Source organism: Chanos chanos, chromosome 7 (assembly GCF_902362185.1).
Source record: "Chanos chanos chromosome 7, fChaCha1.1, whole genome shotgun sequence".
In the NCBI taxonomy this organism is placed as follows: Eukaryota; Metazoa; Chordata; class Actinopteri; order Gonorynchiformes; family Chanidae; genus Chanos; species Chanos chanos.
In genome coordinates, this window is record NC_044501.1 from 13,560,606 (window position 1) to 13,575,638 (window position 15,033).

The 15,033-nt window shown below is 43.2% G+C and overlaps 1 protein-coding gene across 2 annotated transcripts; it reads left to right on the forward strand.

Moving 5' to 3' along the window:
* Nucleotides 1-648: 648 nt before the first annotated feature.
* Nucleotides 649-14,821, forward strand: pou2f1a (POU class 2 homeobox 1a). Of its 2 annotated transcripts, XM_030780034.1 has the most exons (14): nt 649-688; nt 7,391-7,456; nt 7,566-7,657; nt 9,020-9,178; nt 9,410-9,530; nt 9,653-9,744; nt 9,918-10,091; nt 10,598-10,739; nt 11,837-11,976; nt 12,388-12,569; nt 12,846-12,919; nt 13,274-13,583; nt 14,100-14,188; nt 14,411-14,821. In XM_030780034.1, the coding sequence occupies exons 1-14, from the start codon at nt 649-651 to the stop codon at nt 14,698-14,700; spliced, it is 1,971 nt and encodes a 656-aa protein (XP_030635894.1). In that variant the 3' UTR covers nt 14,701-14,821. The 2 variants fall into 2 exon arrangements, with proteins under 2 accessions (XP_030635894.1, XP_030635893.1); XM_030780033.1 differs by lacking the exon at nt 649-688 and having other exon boundaries at nt 7,394-7,456; nt 7,563-7,657; nt 8,993-9,178; nt 12,391-12,564; nt 12,814-12,919.
* The last annotated feature ends 212 nt before the right edge of the window (nt 14,822-15,033 follow it).

Genomic DNA, 15,033 nt, shown 5'->3' on the forward strand with positions numbered 1-15,033 from the left:
CTGTTACTTTCAGAAACTTCGAAAAATGTCATTAAACACCACTTACATTGCTTACTTTGTTTACAGCAGTGTACTCTAATTTCATAAAGCAAATAAATTCTTTTCAAATGAATGTCCTCTTACAGTAATTATTCTACAACCTCTCATACAGTACAATTTTACATCGGTCTCTCTTACATAAAATACCACAACATGTCATATTATTCCCTTTTTTTCTCCACTTGCTGCATATCAACAAGATTTCTTTACATTCAGTAAAAGCCATACAGTCACCTTATAGCATAGTTGATAACACTCAATAGCTCCTGAACTTGTCGGTCGATCAAATTTATATGACAGTGATCACTTCATGGTTGATCTTCACTATAGACAAATTTAGAAGGGACGGCGTGCCTTGTAAATATAAACAAAACTCACATAAATTAGTTAACACCGTAAAAAGGAATTAAATGTCGTTGGCAGTACAAATTCAGCCTGTATTGTCCTTTGGCGAAAGTAATTACGCTACTTCGTTTCTGTTTCAGCAGTCGAGATGCATTCCTTAGAACATATTGTAAGGCTGATTCACGAGCACGGTGGGAGGTGTGTGGCCTCTCTTTCAGTTCTCTTAAAAATCGGGGCTGGGTTTTCAGTCGCTAAATATTCAAAATGGCGGATGGAGGATCAACGAGTCAAGATGAGAGAGCAGGTAATCATTGCAGCATTTTACATATTCATATTCAAACCCACTTTTTCAATGGAGTACTTTTAAATGATGGAGGAGGGAGAAAAAATAATAATACGTTTCAATGCATTATTAAAACATGGAATAAAACGTAGAACAATAAGTAACGTTAAAGAACAACATTGCTCACTTCAACGCGAGAACGGGGCGGCTGTATTTAAGAATATACAAAGCGGTTCCCTCTTGAATAGGGCGTATATGCACATTACATATTCATATATCCTAAATAACTTAGCATATTTTATTAGTAAACAGGAAAATGATAGTGAAATCGGCAAGCGGTCAATTTGCGAACATATTCCAGTCTTAGAAGTAGCTAAACAACAACTAGTCTGCCAATGCTAGGTGGCTAAGTGAGCAGCTTTGTGGTCTCCTTATTGCTGCAAATTCTTGTCGGTGAACATCGGACAAGCTAACTAGCAAGTTTAGTTGTTCGTCATTATTGTACTCAGTGCTTGTTGGAAAACTTCGTGCCCGTTCGTGTCTCGCCGGACTGCGCGTTCAGTTGGCTCATACTTAATTACTTTTTAGGAGAAAAGAACGATGTCAGTAAGACGACGGGACCAACCTTAGCCAACAACACAGCATTGTAATGAAACCGTTTGTACGGTGGGAGTTGTTGGCCCATGCCACCGGCCGCAAGTTTGCACTGAGCATGTGAGACAAGAAGGAGTTGTTAAGGCACTTAGCATACGACTGCAAGTACGCTTCTACTGGGATTCATTCTGTTTTATGACTGACGGGGCAAAATTACTCTGATTTTCTCTTTCAAATTCAGCACAATAATTCGACTTCAGTATGTTTCGGAAATTACTCCCGACTATCATTCATAAATCACTAGCTGCCAATATTAAGTCTGTTAAATGAAAGCGATTTTTCATCATCAATTAAAGTGGCACCCCTTTTGAACGTATATTTAATAATATATGTCGGAGAGCTACTCCACTCCATTAGAGCCCTTGATTTGAAGTCAGTTATAACAGTGGGTGACACTTTAGTTTCCAGCCCTTGGCAACATCTGCGAGATGTGGATAAACATATTTTCAGATATCTGCATGGGACATGGTTTCAGGTTCTACGGCACAAACTCATAGTTTGGTGAGAATAGTGTGTAAAGGACAGAAGTGTGTGCTGTTGCTGAAATTAAAAGTACCACTGGCACCAACATAAATTTCCAGAGACTACTTATTCCCTTAATCAGGACCAGAACCATCTAATAACCATCCTCAATAATGGCCTTGTTTTTAAATGTTTTTGTATTTCTTGGCCCTGAGCTGATTAAAAAAAGTGCACTTTTTTCCTGATTGACAGCTTATGCCAAGCATTGTAGCAATTTTATACTATACAAGTAACCTAATATCCTTGACTCTAAAAGGACACTTTGAATGAGAGTCAGTTTGTTTTCTCTGCTTCACCAAGAAAGGCAGTATTAAGATGACAGGAAATATAATTATATTCAAAATCTTTTTATTGGCTAAGGCTGAACATATTAGTTGGAGGGAAATGTGACCCTTTTGTTTTTGTGAATAGTTTCTCCGAAGGAGAATTACAGCAAAAATGTTTATTTATCATGTCAAATATGCAAATCTCATAATGAATATTCATTATTAGAGTTGTAAGACTCATGAATAATAAATACCTTAGGTTAGATGGGAGTGTTGTGAATTTGAAACTTTCATCTAATTAGAGTAAAGTGTCTGCAAGCTTTGAGAGGTTATGTTTATGTATTTGGGGAAACTGTAAAAAAAAGTAGCTGAAGTATTTGGAAAGCCTTTAGCTGTGATTCCTCTGCCACGGTTGTGCTTTGGTTTCCAATGTTACACTAGGCCTCAGCTACTATTTGTCAGGGCAACCACCAGCTAACCTTTTGTTTGGCACGAGTGTCTCTCAACATTAATGAGACAGAAGTGAAAAGTCATTTTAATCTGGAAATACCCCAGTCTCCTCACACAGACTTAGAGCCCAGCAACCTGGTTATTATGGGATAGGATTAGTCCTGCGGACATTATGCTGCTGAACCCCACTCATTGTTCTGTTCACCGTCAACCTGTCTTGGACTGGCCTCTTAGAAGTTAAACACTTTACAACTTCAGTCTGTCCAGTTTTTATATGATGTGAAGAGCAGCATATTCCTTATAGCATACAAGAGGTCAAATAAGCCTTTTATTGCCATGTTTTATATGAAACAGTGTAAGCTCCAGAAGTTATCCTCAATAAACCTGCACAGCACACCAAGCATGAAAAAGTCAGAACAGCACTGTTTTTGTTATGCCAACCTTTACTCTGAGGTAATATTCGTCTGTTGGGGTGTCCGTTCTTTGCCAGATCAATACGGGGTGGAATGTAAAACCGAGGAAGGCCGAATTTCGGCTAGATTGTGAAAACGTGTGCAGCATTTTGAACACAGTCCAGCTCGCCGTGATGAGTGTACAGCCAGTGAATCTGAGTGCCAGTGTCTCACTAAGCTGACTTTAAGTCAGTTTCTTTTATCATGGGTCCAGAGAAGGAAAGTGATAAGACTGACTTGAGAACAATAACATGTTTTAAAGCACTGCTGGAATTTTTAATAAGCAGCCAAGTGTTAAACAAACATGCGGTGGAAATGTTTCTCCCATAGGCAATTAAAAAATGACGAATGTTAGATGTCAAATGTGTTTTGATAAGACCACCTCCCTAGGTTTAATGAAAATTTATCTAAACCAAATATCAGTTTAGAAAAGAGTCTAACTGCTTTTCAGGCTTCTTGCTCTTCTAAACCAAAGTGTAGAATGTTTTGCATATATGAGTTTTAACATCTCTGTTATTTGAATACTAATTTTTTTTTTTCCCCCAACCATGTTCCTCATGTGCAATGCCCCTGTCTCTCACTTATCTGCTTTAAATTATGCAGCCAGGCTTTCAATAGCATGAAAGACTAATTAATTGCTAATTTAAAATTCTATTAATTAAAACATTTGCATAATGCATTGTGTGTCAGTTAGGTTTCATGAGCCCTTGCAGCAGCAAAATGTAAATATGTTTTCCTCACCTCCGTTTTCTCCTCTTTCAACTACAAAGCTCTCTTGGCTCAAACTTTTCCCTCCCTCTGAAGAACTGTAGTCATAGCAACTGTTTTAGGGAAAGACATTAGAGTTGGTTGCAGAGGGTTTTTATTATTATTATGACTATTACTACCACTTTGATCACTCTTCTGTGCCAGTCTTACTACAACTCCCTCTCTGTCTTATGCCATGCACCACTGCAGATCCTGGTTAGACCTTTATTTCAGTCTGATTTTAGACCAGTCAAGTGAGTCATGCTTGAGGCCCGGTTTTGGCATTATGGGCTTGTGTAGTTAAAAAAGCACTTCCCTGCTGGGTAAATGTAGCCCTTTTATCCATCTCAAGCCTTTGAACTTAGTGTGTGTTTGTGTGTGAGTGTATGTTGGTATGTATGCACATGCACACACTTACACCCAATGTAACGTCTGTTCCAGGAAGTGTGTTGTGACTGAGTTTCCTCAAAGTATTTGATTTATATTTTTATTACAACATAAGTTGCGTGTCAAAGACAGTTTTAAAATATTCAGTCCTGAAGATCCATGTAGAATTCTAAGCAAGTCTAACCCATTTTAAGACTGACCAGTAGATCTCCAGTTCAAGTAGTTTTCATTTTGAATCATAATTCAACGACCATTTAAAAAGTATTGTATCGCCTGTCGTATGTTAAGTGCAGTCTACCTCCTCCTTTAGTCGTCATGACTACTGTCTGGGGATTTTCCTGTCTTCTAACTGTTACCGCCTCAGGCAGTTAAACCATGACTAACAAACCAGTCAAAACAGTCAATCTGTCTTTTGAGCAGAGGTTTTCACTCTAATGTAGTGTCAGAGGGGAGGTGCTGTACATGTTATCTTGATCTGTAAACCGTCCCGTTAATGGTAGGGTGGTAACAGACATGTACAGCGTGCTCCGCTGGACTTGTTGCTTCTTGTGTTTTCACACATGGAGGTTTGTTCAATGTGCGAGAACAGCTAGGTAAAATTGAATAGCTCGTACCATACTCCTACCCCTGTGTGCACCTTCTGAGGAGTCAAAACCTCTGTCCTGGATGTTCTAGTCGTCTGTCATGTAATTGCGGGTAAATTGCGCTATGTAAACATTTCACAAATGCCTTCCCGCGTATTGTTTTGTTTTTGGTCAGTTTTGCAATGTTTTCGTAAGTCTGTGAAGATGAATAGCCGTAATTTACTATAATGTATTTTTGGACTTGAAATTGGGCTACGAATGCCAATACACACACACACATCTGAGTGATGGCGTTCAGATATCTAAGTTTTCGTAGGATTATAGTCTGGTCCTTATTTGCCTGGCTGCATGTTTGAAGGCTTCTAGGTCGTCTTAGGAACTTGTGTGTTTGCTTTCCTCTTGCGAATTTGACTGGAAGTTAATTGAAGGTGAATTGTATGGTTGTCATTATGAAGCTTAACCCAGTTAGCACTGGCTTTGCCGCGTTTGGTGCTAGTTAACACATTTCACCATCACTGTCAGAGGTTGAGAGACCATGCTGGTAAGGTTTTTCCCCCTCACTGCCTAATTAAGACAGTCACACACGGCTGGTAATTGGACTTGTTTCACTTTTCCCTTGCTGTTGTGCCTGCAATATGCACCCCCCCACACACACACACACACACAGACACACACACACGTGCGCACACACACACACTAAAAGCTATCCAATTAATATGCTAATGAGCTGATAAATATTTATGAAATTTTTGAATTATGCAGAGAGCTTTCAGAGGTCTGTGTGAAATGAATTGCTCGCAGAACTTCAAAGCCATGCTCTGCTAACGAGCAACGGGGATGCAAGATTTGCATACGGTTTTAATCAGCTGAATACTGATTACGTTTCATTATAGATGCTACACTTTCAGCTGCAGTCTTTTCTTTGTATTTTTTTGGCTGGCAAAGGGAAGTAACTTTTCTTCCTACCAGTCACGGTTACTGTCACCTTCACCGTGTAAGGCGGCAGTTGACGACTGAGCTTTATTTGACTTCAGAGTATCGTTATCCTGAGTGTGTCACACGGGATTAAAGCCTGCTCTAGTATATGGTACCTCTCATTTCCTGGAGGTTGATTTGGGAGATCGTAGGTGTTTCTGGGGAAGAGTTTTCCCTGGCAGCCTATGGGCTACGTTAGAAGGTCATGGACTCTCCTGTATCAGGTGAGCACTGTTTCATCTGCACTCTGTCTTTAGACACAGCGCCTGTGTGTTTGTGAACTTGTTTTCTTTTGCACTAAAGATCAGTTGCGATGGATCTGCTTGACATCAGAACATGCTCTTATTCATACAATCACATTTGGTATATTTAGAGCTCATGTGTAAGATTGTTGAAATCATTTTTGATTTGTAGGATTGTTTTGTTTCACTGTGTACCTTGTCCCATAAGTGCAGATGTATTATCTGGAAACCTATTGTTTGATTCACAAAACTCATCTTGATCTCTCGTACAAAAAGTCTCCTAGCACTCCAATTTACATCTGTTTAGCATAATCATAAGGAATCGTACGCATATGCATAGCCTATGTTTTGTCATTTCTTTAGGCTGCATTACAGCCCATGTGCGAAAAGCATCGTAGCCATCTCAAGAGTGCCAGCTGCCCAGCTGGAGTCAGCAGGGTTCATGTAAACTGGGAAGATGCTTTTCTTCCCTGGATGTTTAACAGCTTTGCTGTTTTGCCTTGTTTGAATGGTAAATGTCTGGCTTAACGATAGGCTGATGCAGCTAATTATACCAGAGTTTAGCAGAAAACATTTGTGGATCTGGATCCCAGGAGGGTTAAATATAAAATACCTATTTCCTGTACAAACAAGCTGTCAGAAACCTCCAGAGAAAAGTTGGTGTTGTATGAGCAAAAGGTCAAAACTAGGACATGCAGCTCAGTACAAAGTAGAGAGGAAGTGGATTGATAAAAATACACCCTCAGTGGCCTGAATGCTGGGTCAAATTTAAGACCAATAACCATTTATACCACAGTCGAGCAATACTACAAGTAGTCACAGACAGAGTTGAGTTAAGTGAGAAAAACAGTACAGTGTGTTTTTAAATGGGCAGGGAGAATATTCAGGTTTCTTGCCACTGATCTTACCTGTGCCATTAGTATTATGATTTTTAATATGTCTTTATTCTTGTTGGGCATTGACATTTTAATGTTAAGAATAGTAAACGGGCATAGGGATGGTTTTCAGTAGTAGTCTTCTTTATTGGAGTTCAGTGATGATACAGCTGAAACAGGAGCAGAGAGGAGACTCTCCTGCACGCTGTGCACACGATGTCACCCAGACTGAGTCATGATGTTACTGACTAAAGAAAACAATTTCTCGTGCAAAGATATACCCATGCTCCACAAAGGCCTTTGACCTTGTCTGCCATGGATAACAAACACCTTTAACCCATATCTGAGAGTGGGGTCATTATGCCTTACATGGAATAATGCACAAGATAGAGAAATGTACATTCTGATGAGACTTCCATACATGGTACATATGTTTAAAAGGTACACGTAAGCATACCATTATGCAAGGGGTGTGTGAACATATGCATATGTCTTCACCGTTATCTCAATACTGGGAACATTCGGTTATGACAGAGAACATTCTGCTATGCCCCCACACTCTCTTACAGATTCTGTGAACAAGCCAGCAGAATCTAATAAAAGTACCATGGAGAATGGAACGCACGGTGTCAAGGGTAAGTCCATTCATCTTCCTCAGTGTGAAGAAATACAAATATTCAGCGTAAGGCTACTGGTTTTTTTTTTTTGGATCATCGGTGCACTGAGCGCCTCTTCTCCCAGTAGGCGCCCAGACAAACGGACTGGACTTACAGAAACAGAATGGGCAGGCTACAAATCCAGTCACCAATCTCCAGACACAAGCTTTGCTCCAACAGGTAAACCATCCACTCGTTCCCTCATTTACCCAACGTTTACATTCACTCATGCTTAGTGTTGCCGTGGAAAAAGACAGTCCCCTCCAACTCACTTTGACAATCCTCCCCCAAGAAATTAGCGCCCTTTTTTTTTTTTTTTTGAGAACAAGGAAACTAAACTCTGGTTTGACCAGTTTGTCCTGTGTTACCATGGTGAAGATTCCTTCACCCTGGAGCCAAGGCAAAGCGGTTTTATTGGAGAAAAAAAAAATGCTTTGGCACTCGTTATCGCCTGGAAACAAGCACGGGCAATCAGTGTGGTATGTTAATTAAAGCGCTCAGCAGTGCTTGGAAACAGGTGGTGGAAAATATGCAGATTTATGCAGAATTTATTCAAACTGCGTAATCAGCTTTTACCTAACAAGGGGCTCGTCCTCTCCCCTTCATGTACAGAATTCCTTCAGTTTACAGCAGGAAATACGCATCTCTGTTTTTCGCTTGGAGTAAATCTGATCAGGATTTCATTAGCAAGCAATATGTTTTTGTTTGTTTTTTTTACATGAATATGTATATTTTTTTTCTAGATCTTTTTTTTTTTTTTTTTTTTTTTTTCTTGGGTGGAAAAGTTGTTTTTTTTTTTTCAGTGGCACTTCTCTGTCTTTACACCTCCACCATCATTTATTTAACTCTCTTTTCATTTTTTTCCCCACCCTTAACATAACTTCAGTGCGTTACTCTAACTCTCTTCTTTTTATTTAACTCTCTTTTCATTTTTTTCCCCACCCTTAACATAACTTCAGTGCATTACTCTAACTCTCTTCTTTTTATTTAACTCTCTTTTCATTTTTTTCCCCACCCTTAACTTCAGTGCGTTACTCTAACTCTCTTCTTTTTATTTAACTCTCTTTTCTTTTTTTTCCCCCACCCTTAACATTACTTCAGTGCGTTACTCTAACTCTCTTCTTTTTATTTAACTCTCTTTTCTTTTTTTTCCCCCACCCTTAACATTACTTCAGTGCGTTACTCTAACTCTCTTCTTTTTATTTAACTCTCTTTTCTTTTTTTTTCCCCACCCTTAACATAACTTCAGTGCGTTACTCTAACTCTCTCCTGTGCTCCTTCATTTTGCCACTGTACTTGTATTTGTCTTTTACTGCTGTTCTGTTCCGCTTGTTTTTTCTTCCTTTTCTCTCTCTCCTTCTCTCTCTTTCACAACACCCCCCCCCCCCCCCCCTCAGTTCTGCTTTACCTCTTTTAGCCTTCTTGCTTTCTAATTACATTTCTCTCTCTCTCTCTCTCTTTGCGTGCGTGCATGTGTGTGTGTGTGTGTGTGCGTGTGTGTGCGCGCGCGTGTAGTTGACTCTGACTCCAGCGCAGCAGCAGTTATTGTTGCAGCAGGCCCAGGCCCAGGCTCAACTCCTGGCCGCAGCCGTGCAGCAGTCAGCCGCTCCACAGAACGGCACCACTGGAGCCGCCATCTCCGCCTCCGCGGCCACGCCCATCACGCAGATCCCCCTGCCCCAGCCAATCCAGATCGCACCTGTAAGAGTCCATTCCTGCACTCCTCTCACCCTGTCAGCTCTTTGCATTTATCTTAACACGACACACCACTGTGTGCTGTGTTAGTCCGTATTCATGCTCTAACCCATATAGATACCTGTTTTATAGAGCAAACACAGCATAGGTCTGGGTGCAGCTACGTACCTACGTTTGTATGCAGTAATATTTGTCGTGTCTGTTTTTCTCTCTGTGTGTCTGTGGGGTTACATCCAGCAGCTGCAACCACAGAATTTGAACCTGCAGCAGTTTGTGCTGTTGCAACCAGGCCACCCCATCACGACGCAGCTGCAGCCGACGCAGTTCATCCTCTCCCCCACCCCACAAGGCCAGGGCGGTACGTGCTGCTCCTCTCTGTGTCATCTTATAGAGCAATGCTCACTCTGAGCAAAGAAAAACTCAAAATCCTCCCGACTCTTTGCCGCCCCCCCCCCTTCCCCACCCCCACCTATCCAGCAGGCTTCCTGCAAGCCCAGAATCTTCTGACACAGCTACCTCAAAGCCAAGCCAACCTCCTACAGACTGCACCCAGCAGCACCCTCTCCACACAGGTCAGTACAGGGGACCGCAGCTCACCCGCTGCCCAGCATCACACTTCACATACCTTCGGTAGTTTGTCTCATCAGTAAACGCGATCTTTTTCTTCACCGGTAAGACACAGGTGTCAGTGAGTGACGCTGTCATTTACGGGCTCTCGCCTCTCCCCTCTCGATTTCTCTCTCAGGCGGCGACGCCAACACGGGCGTTGTCAGCTGTGCCCGTGCAGGCGCTCCCTCTGAACCAGACCACACCAAAGCGCATCGAGCCCCCCTGTGTGGAGGAGCCCAGCGACCTGGAGGAGCTGGAGCAGTTCGCCAAGACCTTTAAACAGAGGAGAATCAAGCTGGGCTTTACTCAGGTGCGCACACACACACACACACACACACACACACACACGTACACAAAACTCACACACGCTCTCAGGCAGAGAAGGATCAGACTTTACACACACAAATTTAGGGCTAGACCTGCCCTCAGTTAGACACACACAGATGTGTGTCCGATTTGGGTTTACTCAGGTACACACACACACACACGCACTTGAGCAAGCCGATGACCAAACTTGACTTTGCTGGGATACTGTCACAGACCTGCGTGGAAGTGGGGGTGTGGGAATAACACTAACGGAGGGGAAAAAGTAAGGAAGAGAGAGGACTGATCCAGAGGAATGATGTGCCAGGACAACTGTTCAACAGCGTGTTTTGCAAGACCATGGCAATGTTTGACTTGTGCCAAAGTCTAATGTTGTTGGTTTTTTTTTTTAGACCAAAAGTGGAGACTTAACTTTGTCAGACATTTTATAGCGCGTTTCCCGCCACATCTCGGGCCGACCTCACGCGTCTCTGCCCCCGTCGTGTTTTCCAGGGTGACGTTGGCATGGCAATGGGCAAACTCTACGGCAACGACTTCAGCCAGACCACCATCTCACGCTTCGAGGCCTTGAACCTGAGCTTCAAGAACATGTGCAAGCTCAAACCCCTGCTGGAGAAATGGCTCAACGATGCCGGTCTGTTCTCACCCTACGCTTCTGCCTTATGACTAGTTACTGCAAACTATTTAAGAATCCTACCGTGATTGCAGTCACATTAGTCACGGCACATTCAGGCCGGCTCCTGGTGCCCGGCGTGTGACCGTGTTTTCATTTTCGTCAGCCTTTTGTGAAAAGCTGCGGACGCTGCGGCCTGCGGCCAGTGAGATTGTTACAAATTTGTCTGAACTCATTCGAACTTCTGAAAAAAATTCAAGGCTAGATTGATTCATGAGAATTACAATAAGTGAGCAGGGGCTCGTGATTTGTGGAGGGGGGGGGGGGGGTTGTTTTGCTATTCCTGGAGCTTTTCAAACAGAAATTGCTGTTTCATAGTGTGAATGACTGTGGCACTTCATGTTTGTATTCCTGCTGACAGTCATTTTCTCAGCAACCTTTTGAATACACTTGCCATGATTTTAATTTTGCATGTAATTCTCAAACAACGTATTCCATGTACGCTTAGTCATGCAGTGCTTTGATTCCTTTAAGTGCCCATTACTGTAGGTTATAACAACATCATAGAACAGCAGTTAACAGGAAACCTCTGGGAAAAACACAGGATGCAATTGGAAACATTGTATGATTCACATTTACCACAAATTTGGCTCCTTTCTTGTTGAATGATTGTGGTCCCTTGTGCTCTTGTGACCGGGGCGTAATTGTCAGTTGTGCCCGTTTACAGGTCAGTCAGGGCATGTCAGGTCTCTGTAATACCACAGAACAAGTTGTTCCCTGAGCTTCCACCCTGCCTTCACGAGTATACGCAAATGACACGTGGCTTCAGACTAACACAGGAGAACTGTACTGTCAGAACTGACCTAAGCTCATTTGGACAAAGTCCCCTTAAGTTTCATGGCCAGTGCAGAGTCCCTCTCTTCTCCTCCATGAGTTCTCTCAAACAGGTTTTATCCTCCAAGACACTCCAAGATTTAGAGTGTCCTCTTGATTTGGCCTGTTGTTGACAAATTCTGATTCCCAGCAAGCTAAAACAAAGTCTTCAGAGTGCACAGAGTGTGTGTTTACTCATTTATATGCTCAGATACGTGTGTGTGTGTGTGTGTGTGTGTGTGTAGAGAATATGACGTCAGACTCAGCCGTGTCGAGTCCCGGCGGCTTGTCTTCCCCTGGCCTGTGTAGTGAGAGTCGGCGTCGGAAGAAGAGGACCAGCATCGAGACTAACATCCGCGTGGCCTTAGAGAAGAGTTTCCTCGAGGTCTGTGATGTCCACACACACACACACACACACAGCCATGGGGCACATATGTTTTACCGTTAAATGGAGGTTTGACATGAGTCATCACATTAAGTGTTCATAAGGAAATAGTGGGAAACTGTCACAGCGTAATAATTTGTGGGCTCTGTCAGCTTTTCCCCAAAACTGATCATTTCTTGTTTAAAGACTTTGGTCTCGCTTGTTATTTATAACCCATCTTGCCCGGTTTCTCTTAAGAGGACTATGCAGTCTCACTTTTTTAGAGTCTGAATTTAGTGGACCATGATTGGCTCTGTGGTAACTGGTGACCACATACCTAGCAGTGCTGGTTCATCTGATTGAGACTTTAGGTTCTGTGGAGTGGTGTGTGTGTGCTCATGGGGAGAGTTCTCTGTTTATGCTTGTTTTAAGAAGAGCCAGAAGCCCACTTCAGAGGAGATCACACTGATCGCTGATCAGCTCAACATGGAAAAGGAAGTGGTGCGTGTCTGGTTCTGCAACCGTCGTCAGAAGGAGAAAAGAATCAACCCACCCAGCAGCTCCATCACCAACCCCATCAAAGCCATTTTTAACCCCCCTGCGACAATGGTACCGTCCCCGCTCCGTGCTGTCAGCTAGCCTGTTCTAATATTAATTGTGTTATTTTTACTCTATTCTCTCCATTCATTATGTATTCTCGTTTTCTTGTGTAGTCTCCCAGTATGTTAAAGTAATTCTGTCCCTTTAAAATGCAGTGCAGTTTTCACGCTCCACTGTGGGATCTTCCTTAATGTATTCTTTCCATTCTCCTCCCCTGTCTTAATGGCACTTTCCCCTTGTTGTCCTTTGCCTTTTTAGGTGTCCAGCACACAGAGTCTAGTGACCAATAGCAACCCCACCACCCTGACGGTAAACCCTGTCCTGCCTCTCAGCAGCACCACAGTTCCCAGTCTCACTTTGACCAGTAAGTGATGGGCGGTGGAGAGGATTTTTATGCTTTGGGTTGGAGCGAGAGATAAACACATCAGTCAAAGTCAGACTTAATTTGGGATTAAAGAGCTGCTTTTCTTTATCTCTTTAGTTTTTAGTTTCTTAATGTGGACCCTTTTCACCAGTTCTACTCCGTAAAGCATAGTTGTGAATAGTTTGAAGATTGATCCCTTTCTGTTGATAGCAGCCCTCAGGCCCTGGTTTTTGGAATAGGGTGTGTCTGTGTGTGTGTGTCTGTCTTTCTCTCAGAGAGGCAGTTTCTGATACCGTTAACCCGGCAGTTACTGAGAACTGCATTTGTGCTCCGTGTTGTTTATTTGAACTGTAGGCACGACTCAGGGTGCAGTCACATCTAACACGGCATCGGTCATCTCCATGGCGCCCGCCCTCGCCACACCCGCCCCCACCGTGACCTCTCCATCGCTCAGTCCCTCGGCCACGGCAGCGACGCAGTCTAACGGCACTGCAGACGCACAGGCCACCTCCGTCACAGGGCTGACAGCAGGCACAGGGCAGGTCGTGGTGAGTGGAGCAGGCCTGGGCACTACTCAGATGCCCACCGGTGCCAACCTGGCGGCCGTGGCTGCCGCGGCAGGCATCAACCCTGGCATCATAGCACCCTCACAGTTCACTCAGGGGTAAGGCCTCTAACAGTGTGTCTGTGTCTGTCTGTGTCTGTGTCTGTGTCTGTCTGTGTCTGTGTCTGTCTGTGTCTGTGTCTGTCTGTGTCTGTGTCCGTCTGTGTCTGTGTCCGTCTGTGTCTGTGTCCGTCTGTGTCTGTGTCCGTCTGTGTCTGTGTCCGTCTGTGTCTGTGTGTGTGTCTGTGTGTCAATGAGAGAGAAAATTATTCTTGGCGTAACTGTAGTGGTTATATTACTATACAAGGCTGTATGTGTCAGCTTGTGAATGTTACGAGTGAAACTGTTTTTTCATCAAGACTCTCCGTCTGCTTTATTTGACTGTTATTATCAGATTAAAACACGTGAAGATGAATGAGCTGATGTAAGCATGAGTTCTGAGGCTCTGCCCTGGGGGGGGGTGTGTGTGTGTGTGTGTGTGTGTGTGTGTGTGTGTGTGTGTGTGTGTGTGTGTGTGATGTGTGTGACGTGTGAGGGGGTTTTGACGTCAGCCATGCCGTATGTCTCTCTCTGCAGGGGGGCTCTGTTCAGTCTGACTCCTGGAGGCCTGGGCAACACGCTGAATCCTGCATTAATGAACACCACCACACTTGCCACCATTCAAGGTGTGTTTGTGCACAGGCACACTACAGTAATTCTACTGCAAATCATTAATTGTCTGACAAATAAATTTTAAACAAGCCAGAAATTTTCTTTAAATACCACTTGCAAGAAAAGACTCTATCAGTAATTGGCTGACAGTTGAATGTGAAAATTTGTCAATGATTTGTTAATTGTCTGTACTTTGTTTGTTTTTGGGGTTTTTTTTCCATCCGTTTCCTCTTCAGCTCTTGCATCAACTGGAACATTGCCCATCACGTCCCTGGAGGGAAACGGGAACATTCTGTTCGCCAACGCCAGCGGGGGAGGCTCCGCCCCTAGCCTCGTAACCACGCCCCTTTTCCTCAACCCTCAAAACCTGTCTCTGTTCACCAGCAACCCTGTCAGTCTGGTGACAGCAGGGGGGACAACCGGCGGGGCCCTCAACCTGCAGATGACCTCTGACACCAACCAGAGCACTGTTGCCACCGCATCCCTGCCCACAAAGCCAATCGCTGTGGCCTCAAAAGTGCAGTGAGTCCATGGTAACAAGTCTTTTTCTCCCTTGTCATCATCTAATCCTTCTGCTATCACCTGAAAAAAATGAAAGAAAAAACATTCTTCTACTCTTATTTATCCTTGAGCCAGGGGTCACTGTTTTTCTCACCTCTGACCTTTTTTTAAATAACACAGAAATAGTAATGGTGAATGGGACTCTTTAGATATTACACACACACACACACACACACAAAAAAAATCTTTATTTCAGTTTGTATGAGGGGTTTCAATTTGTTTTTTGTTTTTTTTGTGAGGAACTGTTGAACAGGCCTTAGCAGATTATATCAAAACTATCTGAATATATAAAATTTAT